This window comes from Archocentrus centrarchus, chromosome 17 (assembly GCF_007364275.1).
Source record: "Archocentrus centrarchus isolate MPI-CPG fArcCen1 chromosome 17, fArcCen1, whole genome shotgun sequence".
In the NCBI taxonomy this organism is placed as follows: Eukaryota; Metazoa; Chordata; class Actinopteri; order Cichliformes; family Cichlidae; genus Archocentrus; species Archocentrus centrarchus.
Window position 1 is genome coordinate 27,567,054 of NC_044362.1, and position 12,966 is coordinate 27,580,019.

The following is a 12,966-nucleotide window of genomic DNA, read 5'->3' on the forward strand; positions in this document are numbered from 1 at the left end:
ATTCTGTGAGTCTTTGAGTTTTTTTATCAGTTTTTATTATTCAGTTTTTATCCAGATTGACTTTGTTTTTTATGTCATTGTCATAAAAATTCCATCCATCCATTCTCTTCTGCTTATCCTTTTATCAAATGAATTGTCCTGTCAGCCTGTCCCTTGGCCCTCCTTAGTTGGATTGTTCTTAAAATTGTGTTCTTATCAATTTCTGTAGTTAATATTTTATCTATGTTGTCCCTAGTTTCCTTAACCTTTAGGAGCTGCATGGGATCTCCTGTGGTTTTATGTTTTGCTCAGTTTTAAACAGTTTCTTGTTTTCCTTCTTACACGCTTCCTCTTTAGTTTTTTTTTTTTTTAAATCACAACTATTTTAGGAAGAAATTTTCCTCTTATCACTGCTTTAAGTACATTCCACAGAATAATGATGTAACCTGTTATTTTCTTTTTGGTAGGTGATGTCTTTCTCTTCTACTATTGGTTTATGATTTATTTATTTAAATTATTTTTGATAGTTTCTTGTCTTGTGTGTGCTGTATTTACTTTTGCTTCTATGTCTTGTTTTCCCTGTTTAGTTTCAGCTGTCTTCATTATCTCAGCCTATATTATCAACTGTCTAGCCACAGGATTTTCATTATATTTTGTCTTGTTCATATTTACCTTAATACCCATATTTATATATATATATCAGTACACAGATGTATAAGAGAATGAGTTGTGAAAGGTATGTTTCAGTATTTTCTTTCAGAGCCACATTTCCAATAGCCAGTGAATGTGTGCTGTTGATATGTGGCAGCTATAAATTAAGTGCTCACATATGATGACATCATCTCTGGTCTCTCACCTGACAGTATTGCAGTAATACGACACTGATACCACTTTTCAGAGATAATGGGGAACAGTGTCCACGGTAATCTCACAGTTCATACTCATTCAATACAAATGAAACTGTGTAAACTCCACTGTATGCATGGTCCTACCTTTACTTTTAAATTAAGTACATTTTCCCATTCTTCTGGACAGAAATCTTCATGACTTCATTTCATTAAATTTTGAAAAACTGGCCAAACCCAGGAGAGCTAGCTCATGATCATGATGATTTTCAGGGAATACTGATTTTAAAAAAAACATCTTAGAAGAGGAACTAAAGATGTGCATTCTGGGAAATGACAAAGTTTGCTGAAATCAAACTGCCCCATACATAGGGAATGGTTCTGCTTCCTCACATTGAAGTTATGAATTTGTGTCAGGATGGAACGTATTGTGCTTTGGGGAGCTTTTTTATGGCACTGTTCATGCCAAATACAAGGTAAAAACTAATTTTTATACTAATAATTCAACTTGTTGATTTCCATTTACTGCATTTTTCAAATATAGGTGTTGTACCATAGCAGTATCTTGTTATTGTAAAATACATACAACAAATTATTACATACAACAAAAAATTATGAGGACAGGTGAGGAAGAAAGTCTAGTAAATAAATAACAGACAGGGGAAATATTGGCATTGACTTGCTGAATATAATTTTACATGGACACACCTGGTTTTGTTCCTCATATGGCAAAACCTTGTCTGACACTATTAACCCTCTGCCACTGCCTTGTGTCATGATCCTGGGTTTTGATCCAGGATCTTTCAGTTTATGGGCTCAGATTTCTTGTTTATTATTAACTATTCTCTATTTGGTTCTTAGTTTGTTTATTGTTTCCTATTTTCATCTTATATTTCCTTAGTTTTTATGAGTGTTTAGGTCCTTGTTGCAATTGCTGTTGGTATTAGAGTTTATTTCACATTTCCCTACCTGCTGTGTCTTTCCCTGCAGTGTCAACTTCACTGTTGTCGATGTTCCCCTGTTTAGTTTCAGTTATCAGTTCCTGTTTTTTTTTTTGTGATCGTCCTTTGTGTCCTGTGTTTTGCATTTAGTCAGTTACAAAGATGTTATTGAAAGAACCTCATAATTCTCATACTGTATGGTCTTATTTGTACACTGCTCAAAAAAAAAAAAGAGTTAAGGAACACTTTGTAATGTGAGTGTAGCATCAAGTAAATTAAACATCTGGGATATTGTCCCCAAAACAGAAAAATGTCCTGTTTTGTCCCCAAAACAGGACATTTTTCCCTCCTCATCTTTTCTGACTTTTTGTCTCACTAGTTTTGCATTTGGCTGGGGTCAGTGTCAGTACTGGTAGCATGAGGCTATACCTGAACCCTACAGAGGTTGCACAGGTAGTCCAGCTCCTCCAGGATGGCACATTAATGTGTGCCATTGCCAGAAGGTTTGCTGTGTCAACTAGCAGTCCTAAGAGCATGGAGGAGACTTCACACTATTCCATATTAATTTTAGTGATCAGCAGTTGAAATAACCAGATGTAAATTTTTACCCGTTGAGTTTGTGTACATGATTCTGACATCGGGGGATTTTTCTTTTTATTCTGTTCTTTTAGGGCTCCAACATGTGTTTGTGCTGCATGGAAACGACTTACACCTGGGTCTAGAGAAACCTGTTGTACTCAACAAAAAAACAGATTTATTCTGGAAATTTAATACCATTAACAATGTAGCTAAATGTAGTTTTAATAATGGTCCAGTTGTGTTTGACAAATATGAAGGAAGGGCTGAGTTGCATGGACAAAATTACTCTTTGCTACTGAAGAAAGTAAAACACAGCGACAGTGGAAATTATAGTGCAATCGTGGTTGGAGGACAAGACCAAACAGTGGCTGAATACAATGTCACAATCCAAGGTAGGCTGTTCATCTTTTATCATTATTTAGAAATAATATGGATCATACACACTATTGATCTATTTTAAATCCATTTGCATCCATTCTTATTTGGCAGATCGAGTGTCTCCAGTTAACCTGGCAGTGAAATCTGTGTCCAGCAGCTGTGTCCACACCGTGACCTGCAGCACAGTGGACTCACGAATCCACCGCACTTTTAGATGTGATTCCAAAAACTGCTCTCAGGTGGAAGAAAATAGCTTTAAAGGCACAAACTATCATTCCTCTCTCATTGTCTACATGCAACAAAACTCCATCAACTGCAATCACAGCAACCATGTGAGCTGGGAACAGAGTAAGATCACACCTGACTGCAAGACAGGTAAGACCATAACTGCAGTGAATGAAGAACATTCAATGAACTAAAAGCAATTTTTGAACTTTAATGATTTTATCTGTTTCCAGATGAAACAGAAGCTGCCAGTTAAACTCTCAAAAACACCATGTTTGGTTTGGTAGAGAATTAATTACAGTGTAATTGGGAAACATTTCTTCTTCCCATAAACCACTGGCTTTTCAATAATTTGTAAAAGTTTTCACATCCTGTTCTGATCATGAATGCACCGTATTTTCCATGACTGCAAGCATAACATACTGTATATGCAGGACTGTGACATTAAATTGTTTGATACTATCATTATTAGAAAAAAAAAATGCTTCTGCAGGAAAGCGGTCACTGAAAAGCTATCTTGTAATAGTTATCAGTGTTTCTGCTTCTAGAGCAAGTCTGCCCTAACAGAAATAATTACAGTTATTGCAATGCAGAACCCAGCCAGAATATTTCCTGATGCATTTTTTGATTTCTTCACAGTTTCCAACAGAGCCAGCATAATTCAGATTTCAGCTTCACTTGGCCTCGTTTTCTTGTCTGCCTTCAGTGCCTTTTGCATTGTCACGAAATGTAAGTGCCAGTGTTTTGTGGATTGCCACTATACTAAATTCACAGAAATCTAGTCTTGTATTCAAGCATGTATTTCACACACACACATAAATCCTTGTAAGATAAGGCAATGCCTACTTGTGTTTTGGTACAGCAGTGTAGATTCACTTTGTAATGAGGTTTTAAAGATGTAGTTTCCACTCAAAATGTTTGTTTTTCCACAAAAAATATATATTCAAAACAAAAACAAACATGAGACAAATATAACAAGAAAAGTAAACAAACAGTGAACATAATATTAGGTCCAGCTTCAGAAAAGTAGCTAGAGGAGTGAAAATCAAAAGAGCTGTTTGTACCTCATGTGATATTACACAGACAAGAAGGGCGTTTACCCAGAATGGCTTTGTTAATAAAAATACAACGATGATGTTGCTTCTGTAGACTTGATCAAGATAAAGTATACAATAATGCGTATAGCCTGTTTTCTAACTGCTGGAGTACAGATGCAGTCACTCAGAACTGCCTTAACCAGAAGCTTTTCCTGATGTGTATCTAATTTCTACAATCTAATTTAAACAATCACATTCACTCAGATGCAGATCATCACGTTATGCTTCCTTCTCAAAAACTGTTTAAATGGATAAAAACCCAGTCCATATATCCTTGCCACTCTTAGACATCACTTTTTGATTTCCAACTGCTTGATTAATATGCAAGATAACATTTTTCTAACAAAAACATTTTGATTTATTTCTAGGACATCAAACCAGACAAATATTGGAATCAAACTTTCTCAGGAATGCCTTGGTGCACGGTGGATGAGTTCAAGCAGAACGTTTGTGATGAATACTGTTCCCATCTTTCATACCTGGCAGAGAAATATTATTTTTATATTTTGTTACTGATTAATAATTTTTTAAAAATGTGGTCGCAGTAGCCTTAACTGTACCTACTTTAAGTGTCACAAGATATTCCTCCTGCTTCTAAATGATTGGAATAATTACTTTTTAATGACTGTATTTTTGTATTGTTGTTTTTACTACCTTTAATTTTCTTTTATATTGAAATTGTTATCATGTCTCATATAAAGTTTCTCTTTTATTTGTTTTCCTTCTTGAGGAATATACTGTAACATACCTGCAGCTTCTAAGTTAAATTTCTAGAGAATGTTTATAGCTTTGTCATAAGCACTATGATGTGGGCAAGGAAAATACAATAGGTAGATAACATGTGAAAAGTGAAATTGTGAAATTGTATAGCAGACACCATCCACAAACTATATACTGTATATATACCTGTAAAGTACCAGAGAGAGAGACTACATACCACCAACTTTTAAGTTTTATCTCAACTATCTCTTGAGTAGTTGTAAAACAGTTAACTGATTGTCTCAAGAGGAATGTAATGTTTGAAGAGTTTCAGTCAGGTTTCAGAATTCATCAGTGTACTGAAACAGCATTAGTTAAGGTTGCAAATAAGCTTCTCATGGCCTCTCACATCTCTGTGCTTGTCCTGTTAGACCTCAGTGCAGCTTTTGATACTGCTGACCATAACATTTTATTACAGTGATTATAGCACAGAGGTGTTAAAAGTTACTGCACTGCAGTGGTTTGAATCATATTTATCTAATACTCTCCAATTTGTTCATGTAAATGGGGAGTCTTCTTTACAAACTAAGGTTAATTATGGAGTTCCACAGGGTTCTGTGCTAGAACCAGTTCTATTTACATTATATATGCTTCCCTTAGACAGTATTATTAGAAAGCATTGCATACATTTTCATTGTTATGCAGATGATACTCAGCTTTATCTATCCATGAAACCAGATGACACACAACAATTAGTTAAACTGCAGGAATGTATTAAAGAAATTAAGGCCTGTGTTAACCTTTCCTGCAGCAGCTCTCAGACCGGGGTCAGAGAGCACAGGGGAGATTTACTCTTCTCCAGGGCCGAATACCTCGGGGTTAACTCCCTTATTCTCCACCGTGGAAACAACAGACGGGACACCACTGTCCGCTGGAGCAACAGCTTTATTTTATAATCACGACCTGCTGTACAAACTGTGTCTTCTTTCTATAGTGCTCAACTAGCATCTGCCCTCACACTCGCGCTGCATCTCTCCCCCTCCCACATGCACTCGCCCCCACGCACGTCACACTGCTGTTCCTTCTCTCTCTCTTAAAGGGGCCACACCATTCTCATAACACTACCCCCACTCTGGATGGACATTATCCCAGAAGTCCAATCCAGCACAATAACAGCACATTCATTCCTGCAAAAAAAAAACACAGTGCCTGCAACATAACATGTACATTAAGGTCACTTTGCTCAGGGGGAGCAGTAGAGAAAGGGACCGTAACGTAGAGAAAAAAAAAAGTTCATTGTGTGATGAAGTGCTTATCAAGGCAGTGCAGATATCAGCTGGAGAGGCATCCGTGCCATGGAACATATGGGATGACACAACAACCCCATTTCACCTAACCGAGAAATAACACAAGGACAGTATACAACAATAAGCTGCTACACCCAGCTTTTTTTTTTTTTAAATTGAACATAATAAAACCTCTTGTCTCAAACAGCACAGACATACTAGAACAGTTGTCTTCACTTCAATTCAACAATAACCCCAACTTTCTTTCATTGTCCCTTTTTAAGTCCCAAACTGTCCGTGATCCCAAGACTCACTGAGTCACCCACTCACCCAACCTGGTCGGTGGTCTCCGCTTGCGCCTTGGCCTTTGGGGGCGCTGGTCCTGCTGAAATAGTGCTGAAGCACTACCCCCACTATCACAAGGGTCCTCAGAGGCAGGAAAGTCCAGACAAGGGGAGGTGGAAGAGTTTGCAGCTGCAGCTGCTGGGATTTCCACTGCTGGACCTGAAGGGATGGTGCTTGGGGTCCCCTTGGTGTCTGCCACAAGGAACAGTTGCGACAAACCCAGACCGGTGTCCATAGGATCCTCGTCCAAAGTGGGGGGTGACACCTCCACTGGTGTCCAGCTTCCAGCATGCTGTCTGACCCAGGCATTATCCAGGGGATCACGAGAACGATAAGGTTTCAGCTGGTCATGATGAACCACTTTAACTTTGGTCCTGGGGCATTTCTGAATACGATACACCAGATCATCTAACTGCCCCAGGATAAAGTACGGGCCTTCATAGGATGGAAGGAACTTTCTAACCTTGCTCTTAACTTTGCGCGTACCTTTGATGAGATACCAAACCGCATCACCCACCTGGTACTGTGTGCGGCAACAGTTCTTGTCGTATTCTCTCTTTGCCCGTTTCACAGACTCCCCAAGTGCTTCTCTGGCAATTTGATGTGCCAGCTCTAGGCGCTCTCGGAGTTGTTGTACATACTCAGGGGCTGAAAGGGTCTCTTCAGGGTCCAATGGGAGGCCTGCCACGAGGTCCACCGGCTCACTCACTTCCCTTCCAAACATCATGAAGTTGGGAGTGAACCCAGTTGCACTATGCTTTGTCGCCCTGTAGGCCATCACTGCATAAGGGATCATGAGGTCCCAGTCCCAGTGGCAACGCTCCGCTGTGGTGGCCAAGATCTTTTGTAGGGTAGCATTGAACCGTTCAACTTGGCCATCAGACTGAGGTCGGAAAGGTGTGGTATGTGTTTTCTCTATACCAAACAGTGCACACATTTCCTGGAACACTTCAGACTCGAAGTTCCGGCCTTGGTCACTGTGCAGCGACTGTGGAGTTCCATAACGACACACCCACTTTGAAGCCAGCACTTCAGCAACAGTTACTGCCTTGTCATTAGGCAGGGAAAAGGCTTCTACCCATTTAGTGAAATAGTCCTGTATGACGAGCACATACCTGTTACGGCGCTCTGTCTCATTCAATGGGCCCATAATGTCCAAGGCGACACGCTCCATTGGGGCTCCAACACGAACAGTGCCCATCGGTGCTTGTGGTGTTTTGTGGGGCCTGGCCTTGGATGCACAGCTGGTACAGGTGGCACACCAGAGGGAGACGTCTTCCCTCATCCGGTACCAGAATTATCGGGTCTGCAGCCGAGTGACCGTGCGCTCCCCGCCAAAGTGTCCACCAACCGGTCCCTCATGCATCTGCTTCATGACATCGGGCCGGAAGACACGAGGCAGCACAATCTGGGGGTAGAAGTGGGTGTCATCAAGGCAGTAATACCGCCTAACCAGTATTCTATTTTGGAAGTAGAGCCGTTTCCATTGGCTCCAGTACGTTTTTGTGGCAGAGCTGTATTGTGAAACTGCTGCCCATGGAGGACGTTCTTTACTGGCCTCCAACCAGGTTCTGATGGGAGCAATGTCTGGGTCAGCTTTTTGGGCCTGCTGCAGCTCCTGTAAAGACCAACCACAAAACAGTTTAGTGTCAGCCTCATCAGTCTTAGTCAGGTAAATTCTCTCCGTGTAACTCAAAGTGTCTGTATTGGCAAGTGAAGCTTCCTCCACCCCCACTGGACCCACTGCTGCCAACCCGGGGTGTCTGCCTACCCCCACTGAGCACTGTGGCACTTGGTTGACACCAGAGTCCAACTCGCACTGCACCGCCTGATGTCTGACACTCACTGGATGAGGGGAGGGACTGGGCAGCTTGCATGGACATGACTGGGGGCAAGGCCTCCTGGAGAGGCTGTCTGCATTGCTGTGCAGCCGACCTGGGCGGTGGATGATCTCCAGGTTGTATTCACTAAGTTTCTCAAGCCACCGGGCAAGCTGTCCCTCAGGTTCCTTCATCTTGGTTAGCCACCGAAGACTGCTGTGGTCTGTACGAACAACAAAAGACCGCCCCAGGAGGTACTGCCGGAAGTGTGACGTGAACTCAACCACTGCTAACAGCTCCCGCCTGGTGGTACAGTAGTTCTGTTCAGTCCTAGACAACTTGCGGCTGCCATATGCTAGGACACGTTCCCTCCCCTGCTGGATTTGGGAGAGAACAGCGCCAATGCCCACATCACTTGCATCGGTGTCCAGTACCAGGTCGCCCTGGTCAAGTGGGTAGCCCAAGACTGGCGCAGTGGTAAGCAGGCACTTGAGTTTGTCAAATGCTGCCTGGCATTGTTCAGTCCATTGAAACCGTGCATACTTCTTGGTCAGGGCATGGAGGGGCTCAGCTATGGTGGCAAAGCCTTTCACAAACCGCCGATAATAGGATGCGAGACCGATGAAACGGCGGACCTCCTGAACTGATGTGGGTGTTGGCCACTCCTTCACTTTCTGGATTTTACTGGGGTCAGTGGCGACACCATCCTCTGATACAATGTGACCCAGGTAGGCAACTTGGTGGCGGAAGAGGCAACACTTTGCAGGCTTTAGTTTCAGGTTAGCTTGGTGGAGCCTGGTGAAAACTTGGCCCAGCCGCTCCAGCATCTCTGGCACGTCTCTGCCCAGCACAATGATGTCGTCCAGATAAACCAGGCAGGTTTCCCATTGCATGCCGGCCAGGACACGGTCCATGAGTCGCTGGAATGTCGCTGGAGCATTACACAGTCCAAAGGGCATGACATTCCATTCGAACAGTCCATTTCGGGTGCAGAAGGCTGCTGCTTTACGAGCTCTTGGGGTTAGTTCAACTTGCCAGTAGCCAGATGCATGGTCTAGTGTGCTGAACCACCTGGCAGTGGAGAGGGTGTCCAATGTGTCTTGGATGCGGGGCAGTGGGTACGCATCTTTGATAGTGCAGTCATTCAGGGCCCTATAGTCTATGCAGAGGCGAAATGTTCCATCCTTTTTACGTACCATCACTATGGGTGACGCCCAGCTACTGTGGCTGCTGCGGGCTAGGCCTGCCTCCAAGCCCTGTTGAATCTGTTGGTCGGCACTCTGTTGTTTAACCCCCGCCATCCTGCGTGGTGGCTGCTTGACTGGGATACCAGGTCGTGTCATAATATCATGCTGCACCAAGTTGGTGCGGCCAAGGTCGCTGGGGCCTGTGGAGAACACGCCGCCATAAGTTGACAGCAGCTGTGCTAGCTGGAGCTGCTCCCCTGCATTAAGCTCAGCAGAACTCTGGGTGTAGAGTTCCTGTAGATGCTGGGGAACAACGGGGATGCTGCCCGCAGTCAGCTCAGGCTGGACTGCGGTTGCTTGAGGCAGAACTTGGGCCGGCTGAAGGATCCCAGCAATGGCCCCCTTCTTAATTGTTATGGCAGAGTTACCAGGGTTAAAGATGCGGATGGGCACAACTTTAGAGGACTGAGCCTGCACCACTCCACGGGCAACCAGCACTTTGTGTTTCTCCACAAAACCTTTGGTGGGGCTCAACATCATCTCCCCCCTCACTGTTTCTCCAGTATGGGTGTTGCCTCGGACCATATACTCCTCTCCGGCCTCCAGCACCACAGTCCGGGCCACTCTCACTACAAATGCCCTAGATTTGTTCGGTGGCTGAAAATGTGGCACTTCCTCTCCAAAGAGTATTATACGGTGGTTTCCAAAGTCAAGGTGCGCCTGGGCTTGGACCAGAAATGGATGACCGAGGATTGCCTCATTAGGCCTGCTAGTTATGTCAGCCACCAGGAAATGCACGCTCACCTGCCGGTTGTTAATCTGTACAGGTATATATGCCTCACCAAGGACAGGTACATCACCAGGCCCAACCCCAATCACAGTCTCTGTCTCAGATATTTGAAGGTGAGGGCGGACCTCCGGATGAATGGCGTTGTAGAGGTTCGCAGGCAGGACACTCTTCCCTGCTGCAGTGTCCAAAACTGCACATACCTCCAGCTCATGCACCAGCATGTGAATGCTCATTTCTTGGCATTTGGGTTTGAGGTGAAGTGCATTGGGCCCCGAGCTTCTGGGAGAGGATGATGGAGCCTGAGGTCTGGTGTTCTTCCTTGGTGAGGGGCAGTTCCTCTTCAGGTGACCCAGACCGGAGCAGTTATGACAACGCACCCCCTCATTCTGTCCTTTACCCCCCCACGGTTTACGTGTGGTGGTGGGCTCTGGGCCTTCTGCCTCGATCCCTTTCCGGATAACAGCTGCCCGTGACCTTCGTTCAGCCAGGTTACGTGTCCCAGTGTGCATGAGGGTGGTTACGTACGATGCCGCCTGCTTGGTGGTTTCGTGACGGCGGGCAATGTTATAAGCTTGGGCTAGTGTGTGAGGCCGCTGTTCCAACAGTTTCTGCACAATCTCTGCGTCACCCACAGCATTAGTGAAAACTTCAACGCCTATAGTGTCTTGCTCAGTCTCTGTTCTGTCACTGTAAGCCATTGCCACTTTACCATATATGTCATCTCTCAACACGTGTAGGGCTTCACCCACTTGGCGGACACGTTGTCTCAGTTCGATAGCCACTGCAGCTGCATATTCTGAAGAAGGGCCATATGCAGTTTCCAACTCTTCCACCAGGCGGCGGTAATTCCACTGTGATGACCGAGGGTTCCTGTGGATGATAGCTCCTGCAGCTCCCACCAGGCAAAACTTTAGTTGGACTATCATGGTCTTCTCTGACCAATAATATGCCTTTGCACAGCTCTCAAACCGGTGCAGGAACTCTTTCCATGGAGTAGTGCCATCATACTGACCAGGCCTTAAGGTGGGAACTCTCTCTCTATAATCTTAATCATCCTCGCTCTCAGAAGAGGGCTGATGGTACAAACTGGGGGGCTGCTGTATTCGTAGTTTGGGCTGAACACATTTGCTGGGCAAGTGCATTAACTGTAGAGTCTCCTCAGGTGGGTTGCAACTGGGTGTCCAAGGTCCGGTGCGGGCGGGACAGGAGGATGCTTGAGAAATGGGGGTGCTCTGGACAAAGCTGTTTTGGTGTACCGGAGAAAATGGGTTGGAGTGGGGGGTTGCAACAGTAATAGTAGGTGATGATGTTGCGTACTGTTGACTCTGTACCTGAGAATATGGGTGGCTCAGTACGCTATCCCCACTGTCCGGAAGGGCACAGGTGTTTTCAACATCTTTGAGAAAGAGGTTTGTGCTTGACCACTTGGGCTGTGGGGGGTCATGTGGTGTTTCAGCCACTGTCTGCCGTATTCCAAACGGCTCCTCTTCACAGAGAAAAGGGTTAGGATGTGCATATTTCCTGCTTCTTTTGCCCATATAGCCAGTTGATGCCTCTTTTAAGTTCACGTTAGCTGCTGTTAGCACCCCGGATGGGTTCGTGTGGCTAGTTGCATGTGTGCGCAGGTCTGCGACAGTAGGCCATGGGTTGCGAGCCGCCATTTTGGTATTAGCCTAGCTGCTCAGTCCAATGTGGTAAACTATAAGGTTTAGCCTGGTTTAACTGTCCCAGTTTATTTCACAGTTTCTCTGCTCACCGCTGCTCTTTCCTTGGAACGTCAGAGGAATCCCGGTCCCTTCGTGGTCGCCAGTGTTAACCTTTCCTGCAGCAGCTCTCAGACCGGGGTCAGAGAGCACAGGGGAGATTTACTCTTCTCCAGGGCCGAATACCTCGGGGTTAACTCCCTTATTCTCCACCGTGGAAACAACAGACGGGACACCACTGTCCGCTGGAGCAACAGCTTTATTTTATAATCACGACCTGCTGTACAAACTGTGTCTTCTTTCTATAGTGCTCAACTAGCATCTGCCCTCACACTCGCGCTGCATCTCTCCCCCTCCCACATGCACTCGCCCCCACGCATGTCACACTGCTGTTCCTTCTCTCTCTCTTAAAGGGGCCACACCATTCTCATAACACCTGGATGACCTCTAATTTCCTGCTTCTAAATTCAGATAAAACTGAAGTTTCGTGCTCGGCCCCACAAATCTTAGAAACATGGTGTCGAACCAGATACTTTGGATGGCATTACCTTGGCCTCCAGTAACACTGAGAAATCTTGGAGTCATTTTTGACCAGGATATGTTCTTCAAAGCTAGAGTACCGATAGGAACTCCAAAGCAGTGACGTGCGGTGAGGTTTGTGACGGGTGAGGCACTGACTCGTCTGGAGTTGGATGTTCACATATATGAACCCAAAATAGAAGCTTATATTTCAATTTTAATTATGCAAATGATTATTTATGCTTTAATCAACTCCATACTGTCCAAAAACGATGGCAAGAAAAACTAAATATTTAATGTAAGGTCAAATATTTTTTTCTTTTTTGGGGGGGCGGAGTCTCTTTTTAAATAAACAAAAACAAACATGTATACCTTTCTTTGAAGATGAAGTCCATGCGCCTATCCTTCTCCACGAATATCTCCATTACTCTGTTGCACAGTGCTGTGGCACTGCCCCATATCGGTGCAGAACGGTACTTTCCGTGTATTTTCACCATGCATTCATGACCAATTACCAGGAATAAACATGTCTCATACATTCATTCTATATATGTGGAAGATCAGCATGTGTAG

At 44.4% G+C, this 12,966-nt stretch overlaps 1 protein-coding gene across 1 annotated transcript; it reads left to right on the top strand.

Annotated features, from left to right (window-relative positions):
• Positions 1-1,195: 1,195 nt before the first annotated feature.
• On the top strand, positions 1,196-4,628 carry LOC115796466 (uncharacterized). The gene is made up of 5 exons (XM_030752887.1): positions 1,196-1,300; positions 2,437-2,736; positions 2,834-3,097; positions 3,587-3,676; positions 4,413-4,628. Coding segments are annotated over exons 1-5 (714 nt in total). The 5' UTR covers positions 1,196-1,242; the 3' UTR covers positions 4,415-4,628.
• The last annotated feature ends 8,338 nt before the right edge of the window (positions 4,629-12,966 follow it).

Excerpts from the sequence above, each read along its gene's own strand:
- LOC115796466 (XM_030752887.1), top strand. The coding sequence starts at position 1,243 with ATGGAACGTATTGTGCTTTGGGGAGCTTTTTTATGGCACTGTTCATGC. Across the intron at positions 1,301-2,436 it reads CTGTTCATGCCAAATACAAG|GGCTCCAACATGTGTTTGTG; the intron begins GTAAAAACTAAT and ends CTGTTCTTTTAG. Across the intron at positions 2,737-2,833 it reads ATACAATGTCACAATCCAAG|ATCGAGTGTCTCCAGTTAAC; the intron begins GTAGGCTGTTCA and ends CTTATTTGGCAG.